Source organism: Cricetulus griseus (assembly GCF_003668045.3).
Source record: "Cricetulus griseus strain 17A/GY chromosome 1 unlocalized genomic scaffold, alternate assembly CriGri-PICRH-1.0 chr1_0, whole genome shotgun sequence".
Taxonomy (NCBI): domain Eukaryota; kingdom Metazoa; phylum Chordata; class Mammalia; order Rodentia; family Cricetidae; genus Cricetulus; species Cricetulus griseus.
In genome coordinates this window covers 187,641,221-187,663,688 of record NW_023276806.1, presented here as the reverse complement: position 1 = coordinate 187,663,688, position 22,468 = coordinate 187,641,221, and the positions used below count along the sequence as shown (strand labels likewise).

Below are 22,468 nucleotides of genomic sequence, written 5' to 3'. Positions count from 1 at the left end.
TCCCAAGCAACATACAGAGACTTATATTAGGTACAAATGCTGCTTGGCCAATGACTAGGATTTCTCATCTGCTAGCTCAGTCTTAATTATCATAAATATATATTTTATAAGACTTATTTTATGTAGGACGCCTTCCACTGGTGTCCTCATCCCAGGATCACATGGCGGCTCAGAGCAGAGAGAAGGAGGAAGAGAGAAGGGAACGACTTCCTTCTTGCCCTTTATATATGAGTCTCCCTGCTATGTCACTTCCAGCCTGGATCACCACCTCTTTACTACATTTCCCAGAATCCTCTTTGACTCCTAGTCCCACCTACCTTGCTGCCTCATTGGCCAAACAGTACTTTATTTATCATCCAATAAGACAAACACATACACAGAAGCACTTCCCCCATCAGAGAGGCACTTGAGGAATCCTGTAGAAGAGCGGAGACAGGATTGTAGGAGCCAGAGGGGTCAAGAACATCAAAGAAAACTCACAGAATCAACTAACCTGAGCTCAGAGGGTCTCACAGACACTGAACTGACAACCATGGGGCCTGTGTGGGACTGACTTAGCCCTCTGCAATATGTTACAGTTGCACAGCTTGGTCCTCTTGTGGGACTCCTAACAGTGGAAATGGGCTGTCTCTGACTCCTTTACTGTCTTTTGGGATCCTACTCCTCATACTAGGTCTCCTTGCCAAGCCTTAATACACAGGGAAGTGCTTAGTCTTATTGCAACTTGATATGCTATGTCTGTTGATACTCATGGGAGACCTGCTCTTTCCTAAACAGAAATAGAGGAGGAGTGTACTGGGGGAGGGGGTGATAATGGAAGGGATGGAGAGGAAACTGTAGCCTTTGTGGAAAATACACAAATACATACATTATTAAAAATAGTTATTTGAGAATTGGGTACAACATATTTTGATCATAATTTACCCCTCCCCCAACTCAACCAAGATCCACCCTGCCTCTCCATCCATCCAACTTTGTGTTTCACCCTCCCCCCATCAAAGAACAATTTGTGATGCACAAATATTCTTGGATATATGGCCTTTCACTGGTGCATGGTCAGCTTACCAGAGTCTTAGGAAAAATGGACTGTGGCTCTCCCAGCTGCTAACAATTGCCATTAGCTCCATGGCTAGGCATGGGATTTCAAGCTCAATCTCATCTTCACACTGGGGTTTGATATGGATTGGGCGTTCACAGGTCCCATGCATGCTTTCATGTCCATTGTGATTTCACATGTGCAGTTGTCCTATTGTGTTCAAACACCTTCCCTGTAGCCATCTACCACCGCTGGCCCTGATAGTTTTTCTGCCCCATTTTCCACAGTGTTCCTTGAGTGTGGAGAGAAGGGGTTGTAATATATATTCTGTTTAGTACTGAGCATCCTGCAGTCTCTTTTCTTTGCCTTGGTTAGTTGTGGATCTCTGTGTTAATCAGTCTTGGTGTCAGACAGAAGTATCTCTGGTGAGGGTTAAGAGATCCGTTAATCTGTGGGTATAAGAATACATCATTAGGAGTCAATTTAATGCTTATATCCATTTAGAAAATAATAGTAGTCAGTTCTCCCCTAAGGTTGGTCACCTGTGTAGCCATGATTCTTGACCAGATAATGGTGCCAGTTACAAGTTTCATCTTGTGGACTGGGCCTTAATCCAGTCAGGAAGTTCTTGGTTAATCCCATGACATTTCTGCTACTTTCACACCAGTAGTTGTTCCTTTTTTCCCCCATCTTTAAAATTTAAATTAGAAACAAGATTGTTTTACATGTCAATCCCAGTTCCCTGTCTCTCCCTTCCTCCCCTGCTCCCCACTAACACCTACCTATCCCATACCCTTTCTGCTCCCCAGGGAGGGCAAGGCCTTCCGTGGGGGATCTTCAGAGTCTGTCATATCCTTTGGGATAGGGCCTAGGTCCTCCCCCTGTGTGTCTAGGCTCAGGGAGTATCCCTCTATGTGGAGTGGGCTCCCAATGTCCATTCCTATGCTAGGGATAAGTACTGAACTACTACAAGAGGCCCCAAAGATTAACCAGACCTCCAAACTGACACCCATGACCAAGGGGGCCTGGATCAGTCCTATGCTGATTTCCCAGCTATCAGTCTGGGGCCCCAGACCTCCAAACTGACACCCATGACCAGGGGGCCTGGATCAGTCCTAAGCTGATTTCCCAGCTATCAGTCTGGGGCCCATGAGCTCCCCCTTGTTCAGGTCAGCTGTTACTGTGGGTTTCACCAGCCTGGTCTTGACCCCTTTGCTCATCACTCATCCTTCTCTGCAACTGGATTTCTGTTCGGTGTTTAGCTGTGGGTGTCTACTTCTGCTTCCACTAGCTGCTGGGTGAAGGCTCTAGGATGGCATATAAGTTAGTCATCAATCTCCAGTAGGTGTTTCTTGTAAGGCCAGTAATTATAACTGTAGGGTTCACAGCAGGTAAAAGTAATGATCATAGCACCTTCCAGGACTGTGAAGGTTGGATGAGCTTTCAGGTCAGTACCATCTTGATTTCTCCTGTAACTCAAGTATGTGAAGTTTTCAACAATGGAGTCTTAACCATCATGTCAAGAAAAATGGCAAAGTCAGTATTGTAGGGAGTCACCCTAGCCCCGCCCAATAGTCCTGGGGCAGGTACCAGGTGGACCCAGGGACTCGCCCATAAGGGCGGGGTGAAGGAAAGCCGGGATGACGTAAGGGAACTTCTTAAGGGGCTGCACGTGGGGACGCGGGCCCCCTTTTGTTCTGGCTGTGCTGGCTGGGTTCTTAACCTAGCTCTGGCCTGTGTTTCACCCGGCTGTGCTCTGAAATAAAGAGACCTTAATCCAATACAGTATAGATCCTTATTGTCCTGAGTATGGTGGCCATCTATCCCCGCCATCAAATTTGGAAGAGTTTCTACCTTTTCAACTTTTAGGAATTTAGGAATAATCGATACTATTTCTTTAGCAGTGAAGTTATTCACTTAATATTTTCATTGTTGGCAGGCTTTTTATTCTAGGAACAATTTCATTACCTGGTATTAATCTGTTTCTGCTATTTCTGCTTTTCTGGTTCAATTCTAGTGAGTTATATAAATCCGGAAGTTACTCATCTCTTCTAGGTTTCCAAGTTTGTTGCAAGTTGTTGTATAGCTGGCCCTCTCTTTTTGCTTTATGAAACTCATACAACTCATATATTTTGTTATTTGTGTCCTTTTAGCTGTTTTCATTTATTTTTCTTTTCTCTTACTGGCAATTAAAAAATTACTCCTCCAAGGTTTTTTTTTTTTTGCTGCTGCTTGATACAGTCTGTTAAGACTTTCAGCTTGGTTCTTGACATGGTCTTTCTGTGCTGAATTTTATTTATATTACTATCACAGCCATTTTCTAATTCTATTTAATGTTCTGTCTGTGTTCCACTGGAGGTGCCAGTTCAGCGTTTCAGGCTTCTATGTCCTGGGTTAGTTACTTTTTCTTATTGTTGTGACAAACGGACAGAAACTTCTGGAGAGGAAAGAGGATTTAAGCTCACAGTTTAGAACAGGAAAGGTGGTGGAAAACCATGGTGGTAGGAGCATGCAGCAGAGGCTGTTTTTCCTTCCGGGTAGATGCAAAGAGAAATGAATGAATGCAGGAAGGGTCCAGAGCAGGATATGGTACCCAAGTAAATCCTCCCAGTGGTATGATTGCTCCAACTAGGCCCTGCCTTCTACCTCTCACTACCTTCAGATAAAGCTGTCATATTATGAATCCATCAAGGACTGACCTTTTTGATTAGGTTAGAGCTCATATAATCTAATTATCTAGGGAAATAACACAAGAAAGGTCTGCTTTACAGATCTCCTAGACATTTCTCAATCCAATCCAAGCTGTCAGAATCAGCCATCACATGTCTCTGTGTTGATATTTGTACATCTGGCAGATCATCTATTCCTATTGAATTAATTAGATGGCTTTCATAGGAAAATACTTTCCCTGCAGTCTGGTTTTGTATAATTTAAAAACCTAGATGGGTCCCATCTCTGGAGCACTCCAACTGTTCACACTTCTCAACAGTTCCCCAGCTGGGCCTGGGCTTAGGAGGATGGCAAAGTTTCCTAACAGCCAAAATGTTGGGTGTCCATTGTTTCAGTGTACATGGTTGGGGCACTATGTTCATTTTTTTTTCCTACATATAGAGAGAACTTTTCCAGGTTCAGACTAGGGCAGTTTATACCAGGTGTTTTTTCTCCCTCTTTATCAGACCACCTAGCATCTCGTCAACCTTTCCGTTCATATAAGCTATATTCCAATGCTCCTCCAAGGTGCTCTAACCGAATAGCAGCTGATGGTTGTTTTTCAGTTTTCTTTGTGGGACTGGGAGTTTGCAGGCAGTGCCCAGTGTCTCTCATTTGGTCACCTACTTAGGACTGTCTTCTAGATCATCTTTTGCACAAACTTGTCAGGACTCTGAAGACACACCTAGTAGATGGAAGCTGCAGGCAAGGTTGGATTACTGTGAAGTTGCTTTTCTATCCTCTCCAAATGCCGCTCTTGGAAGTGACCAATGCTTTCACCTCACAGTTGGCTGTGCAAGCTTATTGTTCATGCCACTTCCCGACTATCATGATGAAGGTAAGTGCCAGAGAATGTGTACAAGATGATTTGCCCTTGGCAATTTAAAGACCAAGGTGCGGAAGACAGATCCGGTTAGGTTCTTAATTAGTATTAGCAATAGAAGAATTAACTGAAGTTTTCAATAAAATAGCTTATTTTTTAGTTCTCTGTTTCTGTCTCTTTTTTGATGTTAAAGGTAACATGAAAAGTAGAGTGAAAACCTGAGCAATTGCTCTTTAAACAATGCAAAGTACATTATTTCCATAAACTACAGAGGTTAAAACTTGTTTACATTTTACATAGGAAGTATCACATTAAATTTCTACAAATAATATTGTCAATATAGTGACTATGCCTCCTTGTTAAGAAGTAGAAAATCTGCATAGTCTCAAAATATTTTTAAATACATGTATTTTTAATTTTATTTTTAACATTAGTTGCTAGATATTTTCTATGCAAACACTTTTCATAGTAAAGTTAACTAAATGGCTATCTCAGTTTTCTGTGTAGTTTATCCTCTTAACAATGGTATTAAAGAAGCTTGTCAAACTTTATATTTTTGCGTTTTGTGGGGTGGGGTGTGGGGCTTTTTTGGGAGGACAGCCTTGTCAATGCACACCAGTGGGCAACTAGAATCTAAAGGAAGTTCCACTACCTAAGCCAGGGTGGCCCAGTATGGAGAGAGGGGAATTGCAGCTTAGAAAAGTTACTGAAGAAATGCTAGTTGGGGGAGATTGAAGCTTGGTCTAGGTTTTGAGAGAACGTCATTCTTCCCTCCACACATACACTGACTTTAAGAAACTAGCCTGGCCTTCCTACTTCTCTCTAATCCCACACTTCTTTGCCTCCACATTTCTTCAGAGCCATTTCAGCTGGATCTAACCACTGTGCTAGTTCTCGTTCCATTTCATTGCAAGGCAAGCCTAGCATCTTAAGAAGAACACGTTATGTCAGTCAGTGGTTACTCTCAGTACCCAGAGGTCTCTGGCTTCCCGCCAAGGGCCTTCTCATACAAGGTAGCTAGATTCTTCATGGTCAGCAGGACTTTGTTTTCCCCCAGGGAAGAGGAAAAGAGAAACAGAAAAGACTATTCCCTCTTTCAGAGCTTTCTACTAACTCAAAACTGACCAAGCTGGGCCATGGATTATATCTCTAAAAGCTCTTTGGCTTCTTTTGCTAGCTCTCTATAACAGAGTTGGGTTTTACAGTTTTAAAATATTTTTTCTACTTTGACACCAATTTAATGAATACAAACTAACATTGTTTCTCTTTTTACAATGTATAGTAAATTATTTTAATGCATTATAGAAATGAAGATAGGTTTTATGTTTGGTAGAAGGAGTGCTGTAATATGTAATAGTGTCCCCTCTCAATATAGCAAATAATTCATTTATTTTTTATATTACATGTATATGTTATATTTTTGTACCATAAAATGAATGTTCGAAATAATATTATCATTATGTTTTATGAACCTTCAACTATGTATCAATGTCAGTAATTTTAGATAAGCTTTATTTAAAGAGTTATCAAATTTCTCACTTATTCACCTTAGTAAATCTAATTAAAAAAATAAGACATTTATGTTCTGGAAACTTCCTTGAGCTCTAGTCTTACCTTTTAGTGTGAAAGTCAGTTAACTGCTATGATCTATATTAATCAGTAAGGTTTAGGACCTGGATGGGGCAAAATGGGCATGGGGACCACTTATTTCTGCTTTCAAAAGAGCATAGCTCACAAAGAAGTCATGCCTTCACCTTCTTTGTCCACTCTGGCCTCTCCTCTGCCACAGCTGAAGCTTTAATACAGATCTTGGTGTTTGTTGGACGGAGGGCATTTGGAATGTGAAATCTTTCCTGCGTTGCTGGTGCCTGGAACATTTTGTAGCCCATAATAAGCAGGAGTATCTTGAAGATGGCTTTTTAGCTGCACTCACTAACCTTCAAGTTCCTGTTCATGCTGTAGATGTAGAAGACACTGGCTTGTCTGTCTGAGTCTTCAGAGAGCCTGTGCCAATGCAGCCATTGCTAGAGGACAGTGGCTCATGGGAGTCTTCAGAGAGCCAGTACAGCCATTGCTGTGGCCCGACTCCTGGTCTACCTGTTTTTTCTTGATATCACGCCAGCCTCCTAAAGCACCAGCCTCACTCTTCATTCTGCAGATCGCAAACCTCTCTATTTACTTCACTTTCTCAGCTTTCTTTTTTGTTTTGTTTCTTTCTTAAGACCATTTCTAAGGGATCTGCAATCCAAAGGCTAATGCTTGATACCACTAAACATTTTTCTACTTCTTTCCAATCTTGCCAGTCTGCTTTTCATAATCCACCCTGTCATTCTTGTTCTCTTATCTATAGCTTCAAATCATTTCCTGCTATTCACAGGTGGATGCTAGTCACCATCCAAGAGGAGGCCAGTTCTGATGGTATCACTGTGAGCTACAGGGGGTCAGGTACTATCTTTGGTGTTTTGGAGATGGTAACAAAAATTCTTTTTAAAATAAAAAGGGTACTTCTTTTTGGTAGTATTTTTAGCTATACAGTAAGTATCTATATACTAGTTCTTTTAAAATACATGTCATTTTTACTATAATAATGCTAACATATTCAGATATATTTCATTATTTTAATAACTGCATGCTGATAATTAATTCTATCCTCACTTTATAGGTGGCAAAACTGGTGTCATGATTCACCCAAGACATTACCAGCTGGTAAATGACAACAGATGAAATGGTCCCAGTTTCTTTTTTACTCTAGTTTTGTTCTCTTGACATCTTAATAGGTTATTTTGCATGCATAAAACAACATACTAGGATTATCCTGTGAAATGATTAAGGTTATTAATAGCTTCAAAAACATGAAGTAACAGTTTTTTATTTCAAACTGGACTATGTATTATGATTTAGAGCTATGATCAAGTTTCTTCCACTATCATAATTCCCATGATTTGATTTTCTTTAAGGACATAAAAATAGTCATGATGTAAAACCAACCTAATGTCCACTATTTCATAAATAAGAGCAACATAAATATGAAGTGGAATATTATTCAGCTATACATACATACATACATACATACATACATACATACATACATACGTGTCATCATTTCCTAAAGAATACTCCTGGAGGCCATTCTTCTATTAGGCTAAGCATAGAATGACAGATGATCCTCTGATATATGGAATCTGAAAGACAAACCCAAAGAAGCAGACCCAAAGTAAAATGGTGGTTGTTAGGAAATGGGAAAGTGGGGAAAATAGGGAAATACTTAGCAAGGGCTATAAACTTTCAGTTAGGCAGGCCAGTTAGGATCTGCAGATCTAACTGTTGTACAGCATGGGCTCTACAGTTGGTACTCTTATTACACACTTGACATTTACTAGGGGGGTAGAGTTTGTTTTTCTTGTACTAGGGAGAAGGAGGGATAGAGAGAACGTGTGAAGTAATGGGTATGTTAATTCACTTGACTGTGCTAGTCATTTCACGCTGTATACATAAATAAAGTGTAAATACAAACTTTTTAATTTGCCAATTATAACTCAATTAAATGATATTCTTTCCCATGCACCTTTTGGGATTTGATTGCCTTCTGTGGATGATTTAATTTGTGACAGGTGTAAGGCTGCTTTGTGTTTCAGCAAGAATACAAATCTGGAGGCAAATCAATGTTCTTAAATCGAATCCTATGTAATTACATCTTTTGTAGTTTGCATTTTCAGAATTGTAGCTGTGTGTGTGTGTGTGTGTGTGTGTGTGTGTGATCTTCCTTTCAGCTATGTTTATGGTTTGATGTGGAATCAACTTAGAGTAGATATTTGAATTGATAGAATGTAATATAGGAGCATGACTAAGCATATCTCAATCACTATAGAAAGAAAATGTATATTCACCATCATTACCTCTCTTCCTACCAACAATTTTTTTTTATACTTTTTAGTTTTTCTAGTGATTACTTAGATAATAATGATCAATTCTGCTATTATTAGCAGAGGTCAAGGTTGCATTTTTCCTAAAAAACACAAAGCAGCCTCATATCTCTCATAATCTAAACAATTGAGTAGTAACTTCTGAATTCTAATCATTATGTTTGGTATTATGTCACTTCACCCCAAGTTAATTTCCTTCTGTTAAATTTAATAGCTACATTTTAGTTAAAGAACCAATTACTCCTTTTCTGGCAAACAAACAAACAAACAAACAACAAAAAAAACTAGCTTCGTTCTGCCAATGTACTAAGAACCCGAGTGAAAGTGAACTAAAAAGTAATAGATTAATTTGTTTGATGGGGAATTGGGGAATATTTCAAGTAGGTAGCTTTCAGGCTGTGGCATTGTTGCTGCTTTTATGGAGGGAGGGAGAGAGAGAGAAGAGGATCAGGAAATAAAACATGCAGTTTGGTGAGGAAAGGAAGGTGAGTGACTTTAAAATTGAAGACTAAGTATGTGTGGAGAAAGAAATAGTAACTGCTGAAGAAATTAGCACCGTTAGAAAAGAAATTTAGTGCCCAAACCAGAGAAATGAACAAGAGGCGAAAATTATAGGCTTATGTAAGTACAAAAGATGTTAAAATATGAATGATCAGAGGGGGGCTGGAGAGTGGGGAGAGCAGGAAGAGAGGAGGGAAGGGGGAGTGGGATTGGAATGTAAAAAATAAATTAATAAAAAATGTATTAAAATATGAGTGATTAAGTTGTTAGAATAGAACAGAACACTGAATAAAGATGACAATATACCGTGATCAAGTTGTCTATTCTAAGGATTCAGGGATTGCTTAAGCACTGTGTGGGTTGGATATGGAGTCCCATCCTCCTGTCTCTGTTCTTACCAGAGGCTGATGTATTAATGATGTGTTCCTTAGTGCAATGTGAGGAGTGAGGTGTTTAGACAGTGCCTGGGCCACCAGGGCTCTGTCTTTATCAATGGTGGATTTATAATTTGACAGCTTTATTAGAATGTTTTGGTGACATTTGGAGGTGGGGGTCTAGTTGAAGTATGTTCTGATGATGTGTTCTTAGTGATTAAACCTTGGCCCAGGCCCTCATTCTCTTTTCTTCCAGTGGTCACAAGGTAAGCAGCAAGGTAAGCACCATACCTTTCCTCCATGATGTTCCAGTTTTTCCTCAGGCCCACAGTGGTGGACCCACTGACCATGGACTGAAACCTCCAAAATAAATCTTTTCTCTCTTAAAGTCATTTGTTACGATAAAGCTTTCCGCCAAAAGCTGCCTGAGCCCCACTGCCACGTGTGAGCTTTACGTCAGCCCCTGAGTTAGGGCCCAAATGAATACACAGAAACTTATATTAAGTACAATGCTGCTTGGCCAATGACTAGGATTCTCATCTGATAGCCCAGTCTTAACTATCATAAACCTATATATTTTATAAGACTTATCTTATCGGACGCCTTATTGGTGTCCCTCCTTGCCGGTGGATCACATTGTGCTGCTGGAGCAGGAGCGGAGGGGAAAAGGGGTCCTTCCTATTTCTCCTTCGCTTAAATATGAGTCTCCTTGCTATGTCACTTCCTGCCTGGATCACCACTTCTCTACCACATTTCCCAGAATCCTCTTTGACTCCTAGTCCTGTCTAACTTGCTGTCTCATTGGCCAAACAGTATTTTATTTAACAATCAATAAGATTAATATACACAGTACATTCCCCATCATCTCCTCTTTTCTGTCTAAATAAAAGGATAACTTATCTTTTATAATAACTGAAGAAAACTATCAGTCATTCTTTCAGGTGTTTTCAATATCACCATAAAAGCCTAACATGACTAATACATATCCCAGCAACATAGTTTAAAAAAAACAAGCAACAAACAAACAAACAAAAAAACCTAAGAGAAATAAGAAGTATGACTAGTTCTGTGAAATAGAATTAATTTATGCTAACGATAATTTTCTTCAAAGAAAAGTATAAGATTAGTTGGGTTTCTTGGTGATTCTGCCAAATATTGATAAGATAAGTAACAACCTTTTCTAAAATCCATTTAAAAAGTAAAAGAAGGGGGTCAGAGAGATGGCTCAGTGGTTAAGAGCACTGACTGTTCTTCCAGAGGTCCTGAGTTCAATTCCCGGCAAACATATGGTGGCTCACAACCACTTTGAATGAGATCTGGTGTCCTCTGCCGGCATGCAGGCAGAAGACTGTATACATAATAAATAATAAAATCTTTAAAAAAGAAAAAGAAGTAAAAGAGGAAGAAAAACTTTCCTAATTATTCAACGAGGTCAATTTCACCCTTATAAAAAAAAAAATCAGCCAGGCATTGGTGGCGCACACCTTTAATCCCAGCACTGGGGAGGCAGAGGCAGGCGGATCTCTGTGAGTTCGAGGCCAGCCTGATCTCCAGAGCGAGTGCCAGGATAGGCTCCAAAGCTACACAGAGAAACCCTGTCTCGAAAAAAACAAAACAAAACAAAAAACAAGAATCTTTGGGGCTGGAGAGATGGCTCAGAGGTTAAGAGCACTGACTGCTCTTCCAGAAGTCCTGAGTTCAATTCCCAGCCACCACATGGTGGCTCACAGTCATCCGTTATGAGATCTGGTGCCCTCTTCTGGTGTGCAGATATTCATGGAAGCAGAATGTTGTAGACATAATAAAGAAATAAAAATCTTAAAAAAATCAAAGACATTGCAAAATAAAACAAAATTACAGATCAACACATGAACACAGAAATAGTCAACTAGGAAACTGAATTCAACAGCCTATGCAAGGAACACATACCACACATCGTAATACTGTTTCTGGTGACAGCAGGCTATTTCCCTTTGCAAGTCTTTTTTTTTATTTATTTATTAGTTCTAGTTAGGGGACAAGCTTGTTTCACATGTAAGTCCCATCTCCCTCTCCCTCTCCCTCTCCCTCCCCTCACACCCATCCCTTCTCCCCCACCCCCAGCCCACCCCACACCCCATCCACCCACCACTCCCCAGACAGGGTAGGGCCCTCAATGGGGCTCTGCAAAGTCCACCAAATCTTCCTGTGCTGGTCCTGGGCCCTTCCCCATGTGTCCAGGGCCAGAGTGTAACCCTTCACGTGGGATGGGCTCTCAAAGTCCCTTCTTGCACCAGGGAAAAATACTAGTCCATCACCAGAGGCTCCCTGGAGTGCAGAGGCCTCCTTATTGACATCCATGTTCAGGGGTCTGGATCAGTCTTGTACTGGCCTCCCCGACAGCATCTGGGGTCGATGTGCTCTCCCTTGTTCAGGCCAACTGTTCCTGTGGGTTTCTCCAACCTGGTACAGACCCCTTCATTCTTCATTCCTCCCTCTCTTCAACTAAATTCCCATTTCAGCTCAGTGTATATCTGTGGATGTCTGTCTCTGCTTCCATCAGCCACTGGGTGAGGGCTCTAGGATGGCATAAAGAGAAGTCATCAATCTCATTTTAGGGGAAGGGCTTTTAGGTTATCCTCTCCACCATTGCCTGGATTGTCAGATCGTGTCATCCTTGTAGGTCTCTGGAGATCTCCCTGGTTCCAGATCTCTTCTTGGACCTATAGTGGCTCCCTCTGATATGGTATCTCTCATCCTGCTCTCTTCCTCTATTCTTCCCCCAACTCAATATTTCTGCCCCTCCATTTCCTCTCCTCTACTCCTCTTCTCTTGCTCTTATTGTAGCAGCTCCTTCCCCCCTACCCTCATGCTCCCAATTAGTTCAGGAGTTCATGCCACTTCCATTCCTGGGGACCATTTATCCCTTAGAGTCCTTCATGTTTCCTAGTTTCTTTGGTGAAGAGGATTATAGGCTGGTAATCCTTTGCTCTATGTCTAAAATTCATATATGAGTGAGTACATACCATGTTTGTCTTTTTGTGACTGGGTTACCTCACTCAGGATGGTTTCCTCTAGTTCCATCCATTTGCCTGCTTTTTTCTGCTGAGTAGTACTCCATTGTATAAATGTACCACATTTTCTCAACCCATTCTTCAGTTGAGGGGCATCTAGGTTGCTTCCAGGTTCTGGCTATTACAAACAATGCTGCTATGAACATGGTTGAACATATGTCGTTGTTGTATGAACATGCACTATTTGGGTATATACCCAAGAGAGGAATGGCTGGATCTTGAGGTAGACTGATTCCCATTTTTCTGAGCAACCGCCATACTGATTTCCAGAGTGGTCTTACAAGCTCACACTCCCACCAGCAATGGAGGAGTGTTCCTTTTTCTCCACATCCTCTCCAGCATAGATTATCATTGGTATTTTTTATTTTAGCCATTCTGACAGGTGTGAGGTGGTATCTCAGAGTTGTTTTGAGTTGCATTTCTCTGATGGCCAATGATTTTGAGCACTTTCTTAAGTGTCTTTCAGCCATTTCAGATTCCTCTGTTGAGAATTCTCTATTTAGTTCTGCACCCCACTTTTTAATTTCATTGTTTGGTGTTTTGGTGGCTAGCTTCTTGAGCTCCTTATATATTTTGGAAATCAGTCCTCTGTCAGATGTGGGATCGGTGAAGATCTTTTCCCATTCTGTGGGTGGTCGTTTTGTCCTACTGACTGTTTCCTTTGCCTTGCAGAAGCTTCTCAGTTTCAGGAGGTCCCATTTATTAATTGCATACCTCAATGTGCTACTGGCGTAATGTTCAGGAAGAGGTCTCCTGTGCCAATTTATTCAAGGGTAATTCCCACTTTCTCTTCTAGAAGATTCAGTGTGGCTGGATTTATGCTGAGATCTTTGATCCATTTGCACTTAAGTTTTGTGCATGGTGACAGGTATGGATCTATCTGCAATTTTCTGCATGTCCGAATCCAATTGTACCAGCACCATTTGTTGAAGATGGTATCTTTTTTCCATTGTATAGATTTAGCACCTTTGTCAAAAATAAGGTATTCGTAGGTGCGTGGGTCAATATCAGGGTTTTCAATTCGATTCCATTGGTCTGTCTATTTTTGTGCCAATACCAAGCTGTTTTCAGAACTATGGCTCTATAGTAGAGCTTGAAGTCGGGGATGGTGATGCCTCCAGAAGATCCTTTATTGTAAAGAGTTGTTTTGGCTATCCTGGGCTTTTTATTTTTCCATATAAAGTTGAGTATTGTTCTTTCAATGTCTGTGAAAAACTGTGTTGGGATTTTGATGGGGATTGCATTGAATCTGTAGATTGCTTTTGGCAGGATTGCCATTTTTACTATGTTAATTCTACCTATCCAAGAGCATGGGAGATCTTTCCATTTTCTGGTATCTTCTTTAATTTCTTTCTTTAAAGTCTCAAAGTTCTTATTGTACAGGTCTTTCACTTTTTTGGTTAGTGTTACCCCAAGATATTTTATGTTGCTTGTGGATATTGTGAAAGGTGATGTTCCCTTATTTCTTTCTCATTGGATTTATCATCTGTATATAGTAGGGCTACTGATTTTTTTTTTGAGTTAATTTTGTATCCTGCTACCTTGTTGAAGGTGTTTATCAGCCCTAGGAGTTCCCTGGTAGAGTTTTTCGGATCACTAATGTAGACTATCATGTCGTCTGCAAATAGTGGAAGTTTGACTTCATCCTTTCTAATTTGTATCCCTTTGATCCCCTTTTCTTGTCTTATTGCTATAGCCAGAACTTCAAGTACAATATTCACGAGATATGGAGAGAGTGGACAGCCTTGGCTTGTTCCTGATTTTAGAGGAAACGCTTTGAGTTTCTCTCCATTCAGTTTGATGTTGGCTATTGGTTTGGTATATATTGCCTTGATCATGTTTAGATATGTTCCTGTTATTCCTGTTCTCTCCAAGATCTTTATCATGAAGGGATGTTGGATTTTGTCAAAGGCTTTTTCAGCGTCTAGTGAGATGATCATGTGGTTTTTCTTTTTCAGTTTGTTTATATGGTGGATTACATTGATGGATTTTCGTATGTTGAACCATCCTTGCATCCCTGGGATGAAGCCTACTTGATCATGGTGGATGATTTTTCTGATATGTTCTTGGATTCGGTTCGCCAATATTTTATTGAGTATTTTAGCATCGATGTTCATGAGGGATATTGGTCTGTAGTTCTCTTTCTTAGTCATATCTTTGTGTGGCTTGGGTATCAAAGTGATTGTAGCCTCGTAGAAAGAGTTTGGCAGTATCCCATCTGCTTCTATTGTGCGGAACAGTTTGAGGAGTACTGGTATCAGCTCTTGTTTGAATTTCTGGTAGAATTCTGCAGTGAAGCCATCTGGCCCTGGGCTTTTTTGGTTGGGAGGCTTTTGATGACTGCTTCTATTTCATTAGGGGTTATAGGTCGATTTAAACTGTTTATCTGATCTTGATTTAATTTTGGTAAGTGATATTTATCCAGAAAGCTGTCCATTTCCTTTAGATTTTCGAATTTTGTGGAATACAGGTTTTCAAAGTATGACCTGAAGATTCTCTGGATTTCCTCAGTGTCCGTTGTTATATCCCCCTTTTCATTTCTGATTTTGTTAATTAGCATGTTCTCTCTCTCTGCCTTTTGGTTAGTTTGGCTAGAGGTTTGTCTATCTTCTTGATCTTCTCAAAGAACCAAATCTTTGTTTCATTGATTCTTTGTTCTGTTTTCCTAGTTTCTACGTTGTTGATTTCGGCTCTCAGGTTGATTATTTCCTGGCGTCTACTCCTCCTTGGTGTGTTTGTTTCTTTTTGCTCTAAAGCTTTTAGTTGTTCTGTCAATTCTCTAATGTGACTTTCCTCCAGTTTCTTCATGTGGGCACTTAGTGCTATGAACTTCCGTCTTCCTTTGCAAGTCTTTAAGGGTAGTATGTCACTTTAATAGAATACAAGGCAAACATCCTCATGGTTATCTCAGTAGATGAGAACAAGGCATTTGACAAGGTTCAACGTTCTGTAATTAAACAACATCTGCGAACTAGGGATGGGATGCAACCTCAAGTGACTGCATTTAAAACATGCACACAATGGTGACAGGCTGGGTTATTTCCCCCTGAGGTCAGGGATAAAGTAATGCTATCTAGTCTTCCCACTTCAACGTTGGCCTGGAAGCTGTAGCCTGTGTATTGAGGTCAGAAAAACATATAAAAGGCATATAGATTATAGAGGAAGAAGTCAAATTCTCTGAATTTGAAGATGATGTTTTTGTGAGTTCTATGAAAAATAACACAATCAGTAGAAGTAGTCACGTCATGCGTGTTTCGGGGCACATGTCATGAAGTTGCCAATTGTACAAAATGCCTCTATGGAATCACACTACTGTACCACAGGGTGTGGTACCTCTAAACAAAATGTGCTCCTGGGAGTGAAACCAACTATAAATCAAAACTATTTGGACAGGTGGACCCATAGTGAAAACATTAGGTTGCACTTGTTATAAGCTTTGCATATGAACTGGACTCCAGCTGTGCACCACTGTAACTCAGTCTTTTCTTAATCTCTGATACTGGAGGAGTTTATAAATGCTGCTTCCTGTTCCAGGTTTCTCTCGTAGGTATATACTATGACAGGGAACTTTTGACTCAGTTGTCTGGCTTGCTATGGTATTTTTTGTTAGAAACTTGAGATCTTCTTGCCATAACTTCACATGACAGAAGTGTAGAAAGTTTCTTTCTGGATTGTCTTTTATGAGGACCTCTGTACTATTCACTGAGTCTCCACTCTTATAACTTAACCATCTACTAAGTTGCCACTTTCAACCCAATCACTTTAGGGAATTAAGTTTCAACATAAGATTTTGAGGGTACAAAGCTGTGGTGATATATTATTTAATGACTTAATTAAGATTGCCTGAAGTATTAGAATGCAAAGCCAGCCACACGAGTTAGCTATAGAAGCTAGGCAGCAGTGGCACACACCTTTAATCCCAGGACTCCGGATGGATCTGTGAATTCAAGGACACCCAGGGCTACATGAGAGTACATCAGTCTAAAAGATTAACAGAGCTCATGCCTTTAATCCCAGTCCTAGAGAGGTACATAAAAGCCAGGAGCCCAGTGTCTCAGTCTGCATTTAATCTCTAGCCATGTTGAGGAGAGGCAGCAGTCTGAGAGTTGGAGGAGAGTTCTTGGAGACAGGATCTACCCCTTTCAGTCTGAGGTAGAGATAAGAGCTAGTGGCTGGCTGCTTTGCTTATCTGACCCTCAGCTTGAACCCCAATATCTATCTCTGTGTCTTTTATTTTCCATGCTACACAAAGCCATTTAATGTATAGCAATGCCTTGCTAGTTTCTCAGCCTGAAAACTGGAACCCGTTTTTCTGCCTTGGCGAAGGCCATGGTCAGCATCTGTGGTTAAAGGTATTTTCTGCTCTTTGCCTCGTCTCAGTCTTCTGATTCTCTTGTCCTGCAGCTGCCAGGGTTGCCATCCTCCTTACATATGGATGACATCTTTACCTTGCAGCTGAATGGGCAGGCTTTCCAGTTGTTGACACTGGCCTAAGGTTTCACTGTTTACTTCACTCTTCCCATGTTTTCTTCCTCTGCAGCTGCTATTGGCACAGCCGTGACACGAGCAGATCTTAGGACAATTTGTTTTAGTACTTGAGATCTTAGTCACTAGAAGCTCTTTGGCTGACGAGGTAGCAAAGAAACAGCATCCAGTATCTGATGTGATATGGAGAGGGGATGGTAGTCAGGAAGGCAGCGAAAGGGCAAAGGGCTCCTGTCCTCTAACTATTTGCTTCCCTGGTGCTTTCTTGGATATATCATTATCAGTATGGATAACATTCTCTGCCGAAAATTTCAGGGTTGATCTATCATATAGCTATATGATACATGATATAGGTTAGTCTATCTATATCACCTTTTGATATAGACAATATATGATCCCCATGTCTGGACAAAACAAAGAGCATCTTTCAATATGAAATCCCTCCTCCACTAATGAAAAGGTCCTGCTTTACCTGTTAAAGAAGACCAGTGTAAGCTAAAAGGTGGAAAGAAAAATGGACCCCCGAAGACAAGGTAAGGAAAGGAATGGAATGACTGACTGCTCCTTTAATGAGTTGTATGTTTACAAACCCCAAAGGTTTCATCTCCTTGGGTAGGTGCTCACAGACCCTGTTTCAATGGACCCATTTCTGACTGCTTTTCCCCCAGAAAGCACACCTTTCCAGCTCTCTCTATTCATTTGCTTTCTGTGGGTGGCTGCCAAGATTTAAAGATTTCAAGCCTGTCTCAAAAATTTCCCTCAGGCATACTTTTTCTTTTCTCGGAGTTTAATGAACTATCCTGAGTTTTCTTATTTTTTTTATGAATCACCCATGAGCCCACAGCAACACATTTGCACTGAAAGCGCATTCTATTCCATTCCAAGCTTTGATGTCAACTAGTTAATGGTGACATTTTAACCTCAAAATTTGATTTATAAAGGGGGATAGAAGACAACTTCAAAGGTTTGTTGCAAACATTACACACACTAGAGAGCACAACCAAGGACAATGCCACAACAGATTGTTTCTTCCCGTCATGATGTGATGTGGACATAGACACAAATAAGACACAGGCTCCCAGTGTGCTGCATCCCAAACTTTCTACTTGGCAGGTTTATTTGCATTTAGGGAACGTGTGACCTCCTTTAGTCAATGGCAGAGACAATGGGACGCAGAGGGAAAAGCGGGGCATCAGTGCATCTTTTCCTTAGTGGTTCTCTCAATCCATGGTATGTATGTGTAAACATTGGTGTAGATGCCGACATCCCCTCCCATGAAGTGCCCAACTTCAATTCCTTGGAGCTTGCCTTTGCAAATGGCAGTAGCTACGGCCACCTCCTGCCAGAAACAGAAGGGAAAGGAGGGAAGGAGAAAGAGGAAAAAATTCAAAATGTAAAACAATGCTTGCTTTCATAGCTTTTCTTTTCAGCTATGATAATGAACACCAGGCAGTATGTTACTAACTGGGGCTACATGACGCCCCTTAATAAATAAAGATCCATTGTAGGAAGACTATGACAGAAAAACAATGCAGCTGTCATCACAATAACCTTACCCAATTCTTAAAAATTATTTGGAAATTAAATTGTATTATGGGTAAGTAATTAACTAAACATGTACAAGTATAAATGAGATCTGAGCACAGAAAAAAAAAAGATTACCCCAAAAATTCGGCTGAATACTTTCACGAATTTGATACATAAAGAGTTTCTGTGGCTGCTTCCTTGTTCAGTTTTCTGGCAGTCTTTGTCAGTCATCACCGGAGCCTCCAGAGTCTGCCTTAAGTCAGGGTGCCTGCCTGAAGGAAGAGCAGCATCTGCCTCAGCCCAAGGCTTGCTTTCCCCTAACCCTCACCGCCTGTCCTCCAGTGAGAATAAGGAAGGAGAAAAAGGAAAAAAAAAAAAAAGAGTTGTGCATCAATGAGAGTTAGCCCAGCTGATTGATAAGCCTCATTGTACAGGTGAAGCAGCAGGTGCACAGAGCAGGCATTTTACCACTGGGGAGTCATCGTATGCGCTGCGGAAGCAGTGTTCCTTCTACTCTGTATCTACAAATTAGCTGGTTCAGGTTGTCTGTGATGTCCTTTACATGGGAAATGAACACGGGGAAGCAGAACCATTGCCTCCTTGATATAACTGGGGCTGAGACAGTAAGGTCTCCATGCAATCAGACAGCCCACGGGATCTAGATGCCAAAGTCCTGCAGAGGCCGTAAGGGTTCAGTTGAAACCCTGACAATAGAGAAGTGCTGGACTTCTAAACAGCTTTCTTTTTTTAGACTACTCCTATAGCTTCCCCCATTGGCCCTTAGCCATTTTCTGCTCCCTCTTATCTCACAGCTCCAAGGACGTGTATGTTCCTTGGGTGAAACAGATGGCTTTACTTGCTGTGGTGCACTTACCAGTGTTTTCTTGACTCCAGTCCAAACCTGAAAGTGAACAGACAGTGCCTGGCCGGACATTGGCGGTGGCAAGGGGAATGACCTGGACTTTGTGGTTGAAGACGGCGGGCGTAGCTAGTTTAATGAGCATGAGGTCATCCTGCGGGGCGGTGTGGCTGAAGTTCCAGTAGCGGATAATCTGAATAGGATGGATTGTCTGCTCTGTCCCATCTCTGACTCTGCTCTTGAGATTTCCCAACATCACCCTCAGATTTCTGGAGAAGAAGGGGTTGGAAGGGACCGCAGTTAACTTTCTATCATCACCACTACCACCACGATCATCATCGTTACTCAGCACCCTCATTTTGGTGCTACGTTGGGCAGGGTGCTGTGATAACTACTGAATCTTTTTTTTTTTTTTTCTCACAGTACTGGGCGCACATAGTCACATAGTGGTAATTTACATGTGGTCAGAGTAAAAAGTGGTATTCTTAACTGTTTTTTAACGAACACGGATGTAAAAGTTTGTATCAGATCCTTTCCAGGACTCATTTATCCAAGTGTGTGATTTCAACGTAGTGGACACACGAGAATGAAATGACAGAGTGTTGGATAGCAAGCCCACAAAGACTTGTGTCTTAAACCAATCAGCTTTCTCTCTGGCTTCTGGTCAATAGGAAGTGTGGGAAAATGTTTGGAGGGAGAAGGGTGTGGTTGAACTATTTGTTTTTCCAGATCCTCCTCAGGAGTCATTGCCACAGATTTTTTTTTTTTTTATGTCTTTTGGCAAAGGTTACTGTTCCTATCAGACAGTATTTTCATCTGATGAAGGATCACCCCTCTTCTATTGAAACCATTCTTTCCTCTTAGGCATAAGGATGGTCACTGCATTTCCTCAATACCTCTTCTGTGGGACATGGAACCATCTCTTTCCAATTAGTTCCTCTAAAAATTCTCTTTCCAATTTACCCAGTTTACAAGTTTGAGTCACCTGCTGAGCCCCTATTTGATTAAATGTAATCATTTCCAGTAAAAAAAAATGCTGATGGGCAATAGGGGGCATTGGCTTGAGTCAGTCTTTCAACAGCAGTGCAGAGTACTAGGTGGCAGTGTGTTGTATCCTATAGGAATTTTAGCAGCAGCCTGCCAGGGTGCTTCTCTCTAGATGCTAGTGGCCCTGTTACCTGATTGAGAAAACCCCAAATACCTTCAGACTTTCTCAACATGTCCTAGGGGGAAGTTAACCTTACTTGAGACTCACCTTCTAGGATTAGTAGAACCCATTTGGGGAGGGGATACTCAATACTCACGGTAAATAGCAGTGAGATGGAGCCAGGACCCACTGGGCCTTGATGAGGACACCCACACAGGGGTTGAAGTTAGACTTGAGGTAGACTATATAAGGAGCATAATCCTCTTTCTGCACAGATGAGTGAGTGAATAAAGCTGTCCCTGAGAAAACAGTAACATGTAAACGTGAGAGTAAGTGAGACCTTCACACCTGCCCAGCAGAAAAGAGTTGTGCACAATTTTTAAAGGCATAACCAATTGGAGATCATTCTTTTAAATAAAGATGTAAATTTAAGTGACATACTTTATATAAGATTTAAAGCAATGGTGATATTGATTATATTTACTCTAATAAGGGGCATGATGAGAAAGATCTATTTACTGCTTATAAATTGATTTTATTTTCTTGGGAATCAATTCAGATATAAGCACCAGGAAGTGTAACTTGTTCATAACTTGTGGATTGAGAATTCTAACAGTAGGGATCTACTTTAAAGACATAATCAGATGTAGGCAAAGATGATTAATAAGTGTATTCATTTTTACCAGTACTTATAACAGTTGAACATTGGAAGGATAAATATCTAATATATATCACTTGATATTGAGATAAACACTTAGAACACATCAAAAATAATATCAGTGATATTTGAGTAAAAATGAGATATACATATGTTACAATTCAGTTGCCTAAGAACAAAACCGAAAACAATCAAATTAAATGCAGAAAATAACTGAGTAAATTCAGTATGTGTTGACTGGAAAAGTCAATTATAAATGGTTTTTTTTCTACCTTTAAAATGTCCAAATTTCTAACATGAACACATTATTTTTAATGAAATATTGTAAAAAATAGTAGTGAAGTATAAAAGAGAGGAAGGCTGAGTCTAGTCCTCTTTTGTCATTCCTTACTGGTACTTCTGCTGACCCACATCTGGGCCTATACCTCACCGCACATCTGTGTGAGCACACTTAAAACTTTGAAAGCAAAGAGGATAGGTTATTAATAAGGGATTTTGAGCTCTATATTAGGTGCTGGGTTAATTAACTGGCCCTATCTCAACCTGGCTAGTATGTGACATGGCTCTGGAAATTAGGGAGTGGTGGGACATTCTTCAATCCAAGCTTCATGGAGGCAGAAGCTGCACAAGTAGGGACCATAGTTTCAATCCTCTTGTTCCTGCCTTTACAATTCCCTGCATTCAAAAGCTACAGAAAGGAGGGGGGATCAGAAGTCAAATGGATTCTCTGTTCTTGTGACCATATTAGGGTTTTCCCAGAGGGTAATGAGACCCATATTTGACAACAACCTTATTGTTGAGGGTTCGCTAAGACAGGGATGGGCCATAACCTATCCAATAGCTTAACAGTTAGGATGGACTGTCTGTGCCAACCCTTTGGGTAGGGTGTAAGTGGGGAGACCCAACTCTATTCATAGTAGTATTTCTTGATGCTTCTGTGCACCAGTCACACATCCACTTTGCCTCACCCCATTCTACGTTAACCCACTCTTTAATGGACAGAGTAGGAAGTCTTAAATACATACCAGCTAGGATGACCAAATAAAAATAAAGTTTCATGATGGTTCAGCGCTTTCCTTGTGAGATGTAGAAAGAAGATCAGCAGAGTCCAGAATTCTCTGCCCACTTGTCTCCTTGGGGATGTCTACCAGACCCAGCAGATATGGCTAGGTAGGGGCCCTTGGTGGGACCAGGAAAGAGCTCTAGGCATAAGCAGCAGATGGAGATGACTCCAGGAAGACTGAAGAGGCAGGAGACGATGCCTCTATTGGAACTATTTAGGCAGGGTTTAATAGACTTCTGAGTCCACGTCCCCCTCTATGCTACTCTTCTAAAAGCTCCTCAGACTATAGTTAGTTCAACTGTCTGGAAAG

At 40.9% G+C, this 22,468-nt stretch overlaps 1 protein-coding gene across 1 annotated transcript; it reads right to left on the bottom strand.

Moving 5' to 3' along the window:
- Positions 1-18,039: 18,039 nt before the first annotated feature.
- Prss37 (serine protease 37) lies at positions 18,040-22,154 on the bottom strand. The gene is made up of 5 exons (XM_035450535.1): positions 22,121-22,154; positions 20,595-20,736; positions 19,306-19,559; positions 18,567-18,703; positions 18,040-18,243 (listed from the first exon to the last, which is right to left on the bottom strand). The coding sequence occupies exons 1-5, from the start codon at positions 22,152-22,154 to the stop codon at positions 18,097-18,099; spliced, it is 714 nt and encodes a 237-aa protein (XP_035306426.1). The 3' UTR covers positions 18,040-18,096.
- Between the last annotated feature and the right edge of the window lie 314 nt (positions 22,155-22,468).

Excerpts from the sequence above, each read along its gene's own strand:
- Prss37 (XM_035450535.1), bottom strand. The coding sequence starts at position 22,154 with ATGAAACTTTATTTTTATTTGGTCATCCTAGCTG. Across the intron at positions 20,737-22,120 it reads TTATTTGGTCATCCTAGCTG|GGACAGCTTTATTCACTCAC; the intron begins GTATGTATTTAA and ends CTGTTTTCTCAG. Across the intron at positions 18,244-18,566 it reads TATTCAGCCGAATTTTTGGG|GAGGTGGCCGTAGCTACTGC; the intron begins GTAATCTTTTTT and ends TGTTTCTGGCAG.